The following is a 12,500-nucleotide window of genomic DNA, read 5'->3' as shown; positions in this document are numbered from 1 at the left end:
TAAGAATACACACAGATCCTGAGTAAAACAAACATTTCAGGTCTGTGTATACACTATTATTGATATGATTATAAGTTGCACTGACACCTTTTCTTTTTTTTTTAAATGTAAACAGTATGCCAATTGCCAGACATTGTTCAAACCCCTAAAACACAAAGGATGTTAAAAGTCTATCGGTCTAAAATAGCCCAGTAGAAATGCTTCATGAATGGCTCTGTGACATCATACTGTCTTATTTAAATCACATTCAATCAAACGCTCATGAAGACAAATTGCATCCTCTCAGGATATAAATTACAAAAAAATTGTTTTTGTGCAAAAATACCAGCTACCTGCAGTATAGATCAATATTTACCAGACAAGAAAATTATATCAATCTCTTTATCTAACTCCCTGTAATTAAGTGAATATATGTGAACTATTCAATTCAAATTGAGTAAAACCCAACTTATTACATAGTTTGTACAACAAGGAGCACTCAAAAGTTTACTGTGTAGGCTATAAGTGTAATTTTAGCATTTACCTTTACAATTATTAATTTTTTAAAGTAATGTAAAGAATATCTGACATTTTCAGCACTCAAATATTGATGTGTATGGATCTGCCTCAGGCAGTTATTGTAATCCTGTCACTAATCTGGGGACAAAAACCACAGCATCCGATTAAAATTAACTACAAACATGACACTTTTATTGAACTTTTTTTTCCTGAATCAGTTACAGAAACAAGAGATTGAACTTTTTTTTCTTCTTTTTCTAATCAGGGGAATCAAGTTCTATACATAGGCATGCTGCGTCACTGCACAGTCACTGCTGTGGAAACCAGTATCAGCCCTGTCAGCTGCCCCACTGGAACAGTCTGAAGGCAAGATAAATCAGGAGAGGACAAGCAAGGACATGTCAAACCCAGGGAGGGTGAGTGTCCAAACAGGCTGCCCAGGGATGACAAACATAACATATAGACATTTTGTGCAAATTTCACCACAGTCTATTTGATTTTAAACACAGAGACAACATCAGTCGCAAGATTCTCTTTTTTTTTATTCCCCTCCAATCTTCAACCAATAGAGGAAGTTATTATTAGGTCCGGTGTTGTTGGCATTTTGTTCCCATTTTGGACCATTTCCCCCTGACGTTAATCTCTTTGCTTCTCAAGAACCAGCTCTCTACTGTGTTTAAGAAAGCACAGACATTAAGTGTGTCATCTGATATACACTGAAATTATGATTGCTGTCACATGACCCTTACATAAATAGAGTTAGTATTCAAAAGTACGTCTGAGAAAGGTCTTACATGTAGAAATGGTGATAAGCATGCACAGATAGGTAGTTGACAAGTGCAAAATCTACGAAGTCACATGTTATTCTTTTTCTTCTTTTTTTTTGTACTCCACATTGAGTGAAAACATCACACGAACTGAAACCTCCTCCCTTAGCTCCAGAGCTTTGTCTCATTACTGCTGACCATCCGAAACCCCAAGGACAGTTCTCCTTCATGGGCTACGACTCACGGATCCAGGGCCTGCAGCCTGTTTGTGACCCGAGCAGAGCTCTCTTTGGGCATGGAGCTGGCCTGCTAGTGCCAGCTCTGTTTCAGAATAGCCAGTGGGTAAGACATAAACATACAGTAGCAGTGAAGAGTTGACCCTTATATTTTCTTTGTCGAGTGTTGCTGTAAGACACGGGCTCACCAGAATGAATAGTGGTGTGCCTCAAATTGATTCTGCCCTCCCTGCTCTTTTATCGCTGTGTAAATAATTGTTTACTGCATGAAATGCCGAAAATTATTCACAGCCATTGTCATGTTTCTGAAAAGAAGTAGCCCCGTGACTGTTACAGCTAAGAGTGGACCGCTTTCTTAACTAAAAATATTACGCAGGCGGTACAAACGGCATACTGTGAATCCCTATAAAGTGATCGCATATCATATAGTTTCCTGAAAATTAATCAAACAAAAAAAAAAAAAAGCATATCTAGTGTTGGCAAAACATTTCCAAAATGCTTATTTAAAAAAATAAAAGACACCAGCAGGAGTAAAATAAACAATAAGCAATATATGAACACAAAAAGCAAACCAGTTTAAAGCAAACTAAAAACAGTTTGTAGTAGTCAGTTCTCCAGTTGTCCAAACTCGGCCTACAGTAAAAAAAAAAAAAAAAAAAAAAGTAAACAAGAAAGCAAAGCTTTACAGCACTATTATGTACACAGGAAAGAGAGAGCTGGTGTCACGGTGGAGGGAGAGGGTGTGAAACGGAGACAGCAGTGAAACAAGAGTCCTTCTTGGCACAGGGACTTGAGCTGTAGCCGACCACAGAGAGACATGAGGAGGAGGAGGAGGAGGAAGGAGAGACAATTCACCAGATAAAGACGACAATCACACAGAGCAGAGCAACACGGCCGCCCCCACGGCAACACACGGCAACACACACACAGACGGACCAGGGAGACATTTTCTTACACAGATCGGAGGCTGAGTGAAGGAAATCGCAGAGATCCCCCCCACCCCTGAACCATCCCTCACACCCCCGTCCTCCCTTTCGCCTTCTCTTATATTTGATCTCGTCCTTTCTACCTTGCGCCGTGAATCTGCTCTTTCTAAGGCTAAGGGATATCTCCACACACCAGCCACAGCTCCTCATACAGTCTGTCAATCACGCATCAGTGTTGCTCCTGTAGTTCTGTGCGTTGCCGGGGAAGGTGTGTGGAGGGGATATTTAGCACCAGAACGCAACCTCGACTTTGAATCCCCCCCCCCCCCCCCCCCGTCAACTCCCTGACACGCATAAAGTACACAGCACTGACGCACGCAGCACACACAAACACAGACAGAGGAACCAAGAACAGGAGACGATTTCATTTCCTCGCTCTGTTTCCTGCTGATATAAAGTGACAGTTTCTCCTCGCTGGTTCAAAAGCGCCAGTGGCCACGGGAGATGTGGGAGATCGGCACAGCAGTCTGACCTAGATTCATGAATCAGCGCCTCCCCATTGGTGACTGACGCCCTCGTTGTCCAATCAGAATCCACTCGACTCCATCGTTTGTCTAACAGCCGTTCGTCGGCAGCTTGTCGTCCCTCTGTTCAGGTGCTCCTGGCTACTTCTGTCGTGTCTGGGGTCACTGGGAGGTTGTTGTCCCACCGCAGCTCAGGGTTTCACAGTTTGTCCATGCAGGTGGGAGGAGGAATCGAGGTGAGAGGAGTTTTGTGATTATATTCACAGAGACAGAGCGAGAGGGGGGAGGAAAACTGTTGGTGGGGTAACGGTGGAGTTGAGATGTGCGGAGCAGACACACTCTTCTCTCATATGCTGACTGTACATACACACCCACAGAGGCTGGATCTCTTTTCTAAGCGGGCAGTGCTCAAACTGTACAGTTGCCCATGTGCTTTGTCTTCGCCTACACTGTGGATGGATGGAGGACAGAGCCAAATGTTTCCACCTGAGCGCCAGCGTTGTGACGCGCAGCGGAAGCGACATCCTGACTTGTCAGGAAGAGAGAGAGAGAGAGAGAGAGAGAGAGAGAGCGCCGTACATTTCACAGTTTTCAAGGATGCTAACAGTGCTCTAGTCTCAGGAGAGTAAATCTGATAAAAAGAAGAAGAATACTGCATGTTTAAGTTTTCAGATCGGAGTCAGCGCGTGTGTTTGTTTTGCTACTTTGTGGACACACTTTGAGTTTTAAACCCTTCTGGAGAGATTTGTGTGCTAGAAGAGCTTTAGCTCTGTCCTCCATACCCTACTTGCGCTCAGTCTCACACACACACACACACACACATACACACACTCATACATCATAATAGTTGATTGGCACACAGTCAGTGTTAAAGTCTGTACACAGATTGCCGTCCTTGTCCGATCCAACCAGGCAGTCCCCTTGTCCTGGACCCCTCCCCCCTCACCCTCTCCATCCACTTCTTCTTCTTCTCTTTGTTTTCTACCACATATCCTCTTTCCAGTCCCTGTCACTCACCACAGCTGCCTCCCCGTGTAGGTGGGAGGGGCAGAGGGCACCTGTAGAGGGAAAAATGAAGCTTGTAAATGATGATCTGGATAGCATCACATATTCAGACATGTATCTTTACACACATGCAAACAGTACAGCTGCAAAGGTCCCGCGCCCACTTTTTTACTCATGTTTGTCGACAAAGCTCTCGGACAAGACAAAGATAAAATACAGTTCTGACTGCAAGGGTGTAATTTATACTGCGATCAAAATGTAAAAATCCCAATTTTGCAAAGTTCTCAGTTGTATTTACTTGCTAAAATCTCTCTGCATAGGAATTTCAGACTTTCCATCTTTCAAATAGTAATTAGCAGCAGCGAGTGATTAGTGAAGAGATTTTTTTTTTTCGGCCTTCACCCTTGTCTGACTGTGTTTCAACTTCAACATAAACCCTTTCAGCCTCCTGTGTCATCAGGTGAGTGTCCGTCCCAGGATTTTAAGGCAAACCACAGAGAAGCAGTATCTACTAACTGAGCGCCACAAAGCTGGAACAAATCTCCAGAAGATCTAATATCTGCCCCGACTCCCAGCAGCTCTAAACCCAAGTTAAAATGTTTTATGTGCCATTACTTTCAAGGCAATAGCCAAGACATTTTGGGAACTAAGCTCAACCTTATCCTTAGCTTTCGATTCACGGTACAGATGTGAGAGAGGTATCGATCTTCTCATCTAACTCTGCAATGAGGCGGAAAAATGGCTCACAGTATTTCTGTTAACTTACACACCAATACATTTACAATCCAACGCTGTCTTCTATTTAATCCTCTGCACTTTCATCTTCCTCATTACTTTTATTCTTTTAAATTGCTAGTTTAAAAAATCTGAAATTTACAAAGCACATAATTTTGCATACGCAATGCAATTACACACGCTCGCCTTTCCTTTCAAAGGGATGCACAAAACTGTTGCAATTCAAACTAATGATATTTTATGCAGAGAGGCCGAAGGAGAAGTCTGCATTCCCTTAGTTGGCGAAATCGGCAAGGAATGGTGAATACAAATTGTCTTTTAGTCAGTAGGGAGTGATGCTTCAGCATTTTAGCCTCCAGTGGTGTGTTGAGGTTGTGTTGTGCTGTTGTGTGGCAGGCTTAATTCATAACACTGGAAAGTGGTTCACCTTTGCCAGTTCATCCTGCATAATGAAGAGCACAGACCCGGCACACAGTCACATTGCTCAGTGGACACAGCACCGTGGCTTATTTACACACACACAGGAGCGCATGACAAACCCACCCATGCATGTGCCCAAAATGTACCCACGGGCAAGTGAACATGCTCACACAAAGTGATAATGCACGTACACACTCACACCTCTCCCTCACTCCTGTGCAACGGCATACGGTCTGGAAACGCACAAATGTGCATGCAGTCTCGTCGGCGTGGTCGGGATGAGAGGGAGTGGCGTGTAAGCGGCGTGTACCTGTGACTGGGAGGATGTACTCACCGCTCCCCCGTTCAGGATCATGGTCATCTCGGTGGGCTGGTACACGTTGCTGCGGAAAGGGGCGCTGGGCCTGGGTCCAGTGTTACTGTTGTGTTGCCCGGCGACACCTCCGCTCCTCAAGCCTGGCGTGGCATACACACACAGAGGCGGACAGAGATCACTCACTGTGACTCACCACACCAATCTTGAAGAGAGAAACACTTGCCGTTTCCTGCACCACGTAAATCTCCTCCCGTGTTTATTTCTAGCAACACATGCAAATTTCCTGGTGTTCTATTACTCACTTTGGCCCACATTCAGTCTGCACATATCATCTGCTTTGAAATAGTGTATTGTACTGTACCTGCAGTGTTCTCATCGTTGTAGCCATAGCCCTGGTTCTCCACAAACTGCCTGTGGGAGAGAGGGATGTCTTCATCAAAGCTGGTCTCCCTCATCCGTGTTGAATTCTGGGAGGTGTCAAAGTAATCCGGGGCAGTGGGCTGTGGCGGGGGTCTCAGGCAGATGTGGGATTCAGGAATGGCGTGGAAGATTAGCAGCAGCCAGCCCTGAGCCACTAAAGCGATGGCCAGTGCCGGGTCATTCCAGTCCGGGGACCTCCCCAGCCAGGCATTGCCGTACAGATAGAAGCCCACCCAGGCCACCCACAGCAGCAGGGACAGCAGGCATGTCACCAGCAGCCAGATGGCATTGCAGCGCCATTGACGTGTCTTCCCACACAGGGCCAGGGAGGCGGCAGTCAGGGCAGCTAGTAGGAGTGCTAGCACGTAGCTGCAGGCCAGTGAGAAGTCCAGAGGTAGGTACTGACAGGCAGCTCGTCCCTCCCGCAGCACGGTCAGAAGGAGCCACTCTGCAGCAATGATGCCCTGCACAGCACTCAAACCAAGCGCCAGGCCTGTGAGGGCGCAGCCACCAGGGCTCCGGCGCTCCCGGCCCAGCCTGCGCAGACGGACGCCCTGCACCAGCAAGCAGGAGAAGCAGACGGAAAACAGGAGACCCCACAGGGCCCTGCGGAGCAGACACAGCGACTCATCCTGCTCGATCAGGTAGGCAAAGCTCAGGCTGAACAAGCCGAGGATGCCGAGGAGCAGCAGGAGGATGGGTCCCACGCCGCTGCGCTTCTCAGCCTCGCTGATGTGGCGTAGACGGCACAGCAGGACTAGGGCTAGAAAGACGGCAGCCAGTGCCCCACCTGCGGCCACAGCCTCGACAGCCACACCCCATATGGAGTCGAGATCGCAGAGGAGGGTGTAGGGACGCACAAGGCCCCAGCCACAACCTCTAGGGAGAGCCTCCGAGTTTTCAGAGTCCTGACTGCTGGCACGATGAGCAACAGTCAGCAGCAGCAGGAGGAGGACCGGGAGGAACGCCATTTCTGAGAGGTCAGCAGAACAGACGATAGAGAGGGAGATGATGAGGAGAACAAGGGGCGGAGAGCGGGGAGAGAAAGAGAAAGGGAGTCAGCCATTCTGGTAAAAAATTATGTTTAGAAGCACTCAGTCGTTCCGGTAGTTCTCATCCACCTGTGAGTGACAATACAATCAGCCACAGGAAACAAAGGGCAGTATTTCAGGTAGGGTGAATGACTGAAGCCTTCCCGAACACAAAACTTTGTGTGTAAAGGCTTTTAGGTTTCATTTTGTTTCAACACTTTCAAATAAACAACACACACATGGCAGAAAAGATACCGACAGGCCCAGAAAAGCCCAGGCCGGCTGCCTTCAGTTCACTCACAAAAGAGGAAGGTCCGAGTCAGAGCACCTACAATGCTACTGAGGAGAGTTTCAGGTGTATTATTTGTCCTGTCTTGTCCAGTGAAGCAGCGGCCAGAGCGCTGACAGGAAAGCTGCAGCATCATGTATATTTTAATGGGGGGGGGGGAATAGAGATACAGAGGAAGCTATTGGCGCGTACAAGCAGTTTGACTCACTACCAGGCATCTAAGGGCGTCTAGCAAGGCCTCGAGCACAAGTAAACACAGAGAAGTGTCCCACTGAAAAAAGAAAAAGCATGCAAGTCAAATCGATGCCGTCTCAGTTTACCTATTTCTGTATTCATCACAACTGTCTGACAGGCACACACAAACACACACAAACACACGCACACACACACACACAAATACACAAATACACATCATTGTTTCTTTTCATTGAGGTCTTTGCTGCGATGATCAGTGTTGTCGTTTCACCTGACGAGCTGTGTGTTTTATGGAAGAATGATCTGTTTTTCAAGCCACCACAAAGCCACACACACACACACACACACACACACACACACACACACACACACACACACACACACACATACACACACACACACACACACACACACACACACACACTAAGGCACATCTTGCCAAGTCACTGTCAACTGTCTCCACACTACATCTCAAAGCTTTCGGGAAAAAAATACTTTCCAAGCTGAGTCAGAGTCAGACATTAGTGTGTTCAGCAATCCACTTTCACGAAGAACACACACACACACACACACACGCACACACACACACACACACACACACACACACACACACACACACACACACACACGCACGCACGCACACACACACGCTTCTGTCCCCAGTTTCCACAAATAGACTGTAGCGCAGAATTTACATATAAGGACAGTGGATATCCCCGACTTCATATCTCACTATGCCGATGAGTCAGGGATAGTTACAGTACTCGGTCAGACCGTCAGGGGAGAGAGCTGGGTTTAAATACACACCAGCCAGCGCGACAGGTCACACACAGACCCGCCAGCATGTAGTTTATTTAAATGGGGCAGACAGCGAGAAGAAGACAGACTGACTTATTTCATCATTAGGAAAATAGAAACAGACGTGTGAGGACGCCCGGTGGATCTAGAGCACACTAAACTCGAGTAGATTTTAACTGTACGATTTGTCTTTCATCATCTGATTTGTGATTTCTCAATGAGGTTATGACAGTTAAACTTATTTTTATAGTGCCAATATGTAACAGTGCGAAAAAGGGTGCACTGCCGTGTTCGCACATGAGCCCACAAGTTTACCGGAGGGCTGGCAGGAAAAGTCCATAGCAACGATTGCAGACATTTATGTTCTCACACTATAGTGTTGTGTTATCTGTAGTTTTCCGCAGCAGAAAAAACTTCAAGAGTAAAAACCCACTGTCCTGCTCAGCATCACATGACGCAGACATCCATAGCAAGTAGCCAGTGAACATAGTGGAGCATTAAGCAGATAGCGAGCCAAATGTTTCCCTCTGGACAGAGCTGAAACGAGAGGGAACATAGGACTTTATTCAACACGTGAAACAGCTCCTTAACTGGAGCGTGTATATACTGTATGCAGCTGTTTGCTTTAAACATTATTTTGGCAGGAAAAGTTTGTCCATGACTCCATGTAGCTGAAACACGCATCAAATATTAGTGTCACGTGACCAAGCTCAACGTCCAACAGGACAATGATATTCAGAGATGGAAAGATCATTACTAAAAGTGTTGGCCCTCTCATTTCCTGCCTTTACTTCCCTCCTCGTCGCAGCAGCTGAGGGCTGCTGGTTATCGTTGGTCTATGTTAACATCGGTCAGTTCCTCAGAGAGATGAGTCACCAAACGCTTTAGACACACGCACACGCGTGTGCACACACGCATTCCTGCATACGTGGCACAGAAACCAAGCTGATGACCATGATTACGCCCCATCTCTAGACGACAGGAATGAAACAAAAGGGACAGGAGACAAAGGGAAAAAGGCTCTCTCATCCTCAACCAGCTGAGCAGACCGACTGCTCTTCCTCAATCTTTTTTTTTTTTTGGTGGCTTATTTTTTTTTGCCGCCTTCTTTGTCACTGCAGAGAGTGCACAATCCAAACAAGACACAAGGAGAGACTGGAGCTTGTGTCCTGCACTGGTGATGTTTTTTCTCTCACTCACTCACCCTCTCGCCCAGTTTCACCCTCTTGCACAGATGGCAGCCCTGGCTGCTGCTTTTTTGGGGGGTTTTTTTGTTTTGAGTGGGATTTGGCAGATGAAGGACGCACACACTGGGCTGCCAGTGGCCACACATGATCAGACGTACCCAGTCAGCCAGACGTGGATGTGCAAAATCAAATACGCACGGCACACAGGACATAACGCACACACCTACAAGCACACATGCCACACACTGGAGTCCTCTGCCCTGCTCTCCGCTAATGAGTCCATGTGAGCGGGCAGGGAGAAAGACGGAGCCTCTGGCCTTCCGCGTCGCGCGGCACAGCGGATGCTGCCGCCGTCCCATCATCCCCACCCCCTCAGCCGCCCTCCCATATTTCTAGAGATGTTTCCCTCTCTGTCACTCCAGCACCACGCAGCCATTTCTGTCCTCCCCTCCATTTAGTATCCTCTGTTCTGTCAGATTTCTATGCCACCTCTCCTCCGGAGCAGCCACGGCGCTCTCATCTCCCTGCTACATTTGAAAATGGGCTGTGAAAGACGTGCCTCTCCCCACATTTTCTTCCTCTTGCCCCCCCCCCCCCCCCCCCCCCCCCCTGCTGCCTAATCCCAAACACACTCCTCTTCCTTCCATTTTGGTTTCTCCTTCTTCCTTTCTTGTTCCCCTTCCTCCTCCTCCTCCTCCTCCTCTCAGCGCCCACCCCCTGGTTGCCTTTATTCTTGCTGTGTGTCTTATGTAACTATGAGAGGGAGCCAGCTCCTGCCATTTCTGCTGCATGGCTGCTGTTTCTGGGGCATCATCTTCCTCAGTGCCAAGCAGCCTGCTGGCACCCATAGGTCCATCTTAGCTTTGTGTCGTGAACGTAGCGGAGTCACATGCATCCATGCTGCACGTGTCACCCTCACGCACGTTTACACAGACTGGCACAATGTCCACGTGTGCTGGCTCTATTTGCATGTAAATATAACATTCAGTTTGGTTGCTTGTATTATGCATGTGTGTGTGTGTGTGTGTGTGTGTGTGTGGCACCACATTCTCACACAAAGCTGAATGTGGCAAGTACGCAGCATGCATTCCTTATAGTGCTGCTGTTAACACACAACAGGAAACACAAGTGTGAGAGTGCAGCACTGCAGTCATTCAAATCTGCTCCGGGCTGGATAGGCAGGGATCTATATGCAACCCATCCGGTACAATTACAACCTCCAACAATTATCAGAAATAGCACACAACCAGATGCTGTGTAATTACCACGGTGATAATTGGGAGGATTATTGCATTTCCACGACTTGCTTCATATCTCGTTTTTTTTCCTCTCTCCTAATGTTTAATTCAGACAGGGGCCAATAATGGAGGAAATGTGTGTGTGTGTGAGAGAGAGAGAGAGAGAGAGAGAGAGAATAAGTGTGTGTAGGTGTATGTCTGCAAACACACTGAGCCAGCTGTTTGGGTGAGCAGGTCATTTGCAGGTCCTGTGCCGACATCTGCTTTCTGATGACGCCATTCATCACACAAGCCTTAGCCACTCTCTTCTCTAACACGACAGACCTCTTCCTATTCTGACACTGCATGCACTCACATCAGTAGCTGGACTTACATAACGCCCCGTATACCAGTCATAAATTAACCCACTCTGTCTAGAAGTCAGTCGCTGTGTGAGATTTACTTTGGATTAAAAACACATCTGCGCTTCAAAACAAGCTCGAATGCTCTAATAGCTAAGGAACCTTTTCTTTTCTTTTTTTCAAGTTCTTTGATAACATCTGTCTCAAACTCCTCCACATTTAACCAAGCGAGAATAATTGGCATGAAATAGCTTCCAGAGTTGGAGTATATGGTCTGCAATAGCATTTTAAAAGGGCAGCAAGGGTCTGCCTGTCTTAGCAGAGGTATTCGATTTTTTTCAATTATTTGATTGGTTTATAAAGCTGTTAATGGTTTTGGTCCTATACCTATTCATCAGATTTGCTTTAACCCTGTGAGCCATCAGGTCTTTTGGTAATGGCCTTTTAATTAGACCGTTCTGTCAGAAAAAATCTGACAGTGAAGCATCTTTTTATGACTTTGGTATATGTCTGTGGAGCAGCCTCCCCGATGACCTGAGGGCAGCGGAGAATGAGGATTTTTTTCAAAAGCAAACTCAAGACCCACATTTTTAGTCAGGCCTTTAATGGCATTTCATCCATTCTGTTTGTTTACTTATAGACGGTTTTAGGTCTTACTTACTCCTCTTCTAGCATTTTATCTTTATTTCACTTTTTATCCTTTCCTCATCTTTTTGGTAGTTTGATTGCTCATATTCTGTAAAGCACTTTGTGTTACATTGTTTGTATGAAAAGTGCTCTACAAATAAAGCCTGATTGATCAGATATATCACATATACAGTATATGCCTTTCTTCTTCCCTGATTCCTGTTTGTCTTTGACCAGCAAGTAGGCTGGGACATCTCCTTCTCGCCTCCTTTACACTTCTGGCATCACCAGCGCAGCTTTTTTCAAATCATCCTCTCTGCTTCAGGTTTGGCTGAAAAAAGTACAGTTTCTGTGTTGACAGACATCCTGAAATACGAAAAAAAACATGTTGTATTTTTTTTTATTAAACTGGCATAATGTGGACATACACTTTCCAGAGACATCCTTACCAATGGTGCATTCAGCTAGATAGAGACCTCCTAGGCCAACAATTGTAACTGCTCGGAAATTTGATTTCAGAGTCTCCATTTTGATATTGATATTTCCGGCGTTAGAGCAACTCACCCACAAAGTGAACCTTCAATACATTTCTGTGCATAGATTTACTCTTAAAAAAAAGAAGATCAACAGTAACCTGGATCTTCATATGTTCCTGTGCATTCGTGACATTATTTGTCGAGATTGCTGTCAGACAGATTGGACGTGCACTTTGTCACCAATGTCTACACATCTCCAACCCCCCACAGTGACGTCAGCAGCCCCTCGTAGCTGATCGTGACAGATAACAAGATGGGAATAAAAGGGGATAAAGAAAAAGAGAGGGGGGGAGCCAGGCACTAGGAGCCAGGGTATATGATGTGTGAGTGTGATAAATTAAAAAAAAGGAGGTGGTGAAGAAGGAAGGAAGTTTTAGGGGGAAAAAATGCAGAGGGAGAAAGCGGGCGTTG

The 12,500-nt window shown here is 46.3% G+C and overlaps 1 protein-coding gene across 3 annotated transcripts in view; it reads right to left on the bottom strand.

Moving 5' to 3' along the window:
- Positions 1–662: 662 nt before the first annotated feature.
- Positions 663–12,500, bottom strand: part of gprc5ba (G protein-coupled receptor, class C, group 5, member Ba) — a 14,227-nt gene continuing 2,389 nt past the window's right edge. For 2 of the 3 annotated variants that reach the window (XM_035616094.2, XM_035616095.2), the window contains exons 2-4: positions 5,789–6,820; positions 5,422–5,567; positions 663–4,009 (exon numbers count right to left, since the gene is read on the bottom strand). In XM_035616094.2, coding sequence (XP_035471987.1) covers positions 3,965–4,009; positions 5,422–5,567; positions 5,789–6,818 — 1,221 coding nt within the window. In that variant the 5' untranslated portion in view covers positions 6,819–6,820 and the 3' untranslated portion in view covers positions 663–3,964. The remainder of the gene's footprint in view (positions 4,010–5,421; positions 5,568–5,788; positions 6,821–12,500) is intronic. The other variant, XM_035616096.2, reaches the window with a different exon arrangement.

Source organism: Scophthalmus maximus, chromosome 17 (genome assembly GCF_022379125.1).
Source record: "Scophthalmus maximus strain ysfricsl-2021 chromosome 17, ASM2237912v1, whole genome shotgun sequence".
In the NCBI taxonomy this organism is placed as follows: domain Eukaryota; kingdom Metazoa; phylum Chordata; class Actinopteri; order Pleuronectiformes; family Scophthalmidae; genus Scophthalmus; species Scophthalmus maximus.
This window is presented reverse-complemented; position numbering and strand designations above follow the sequence as displayed.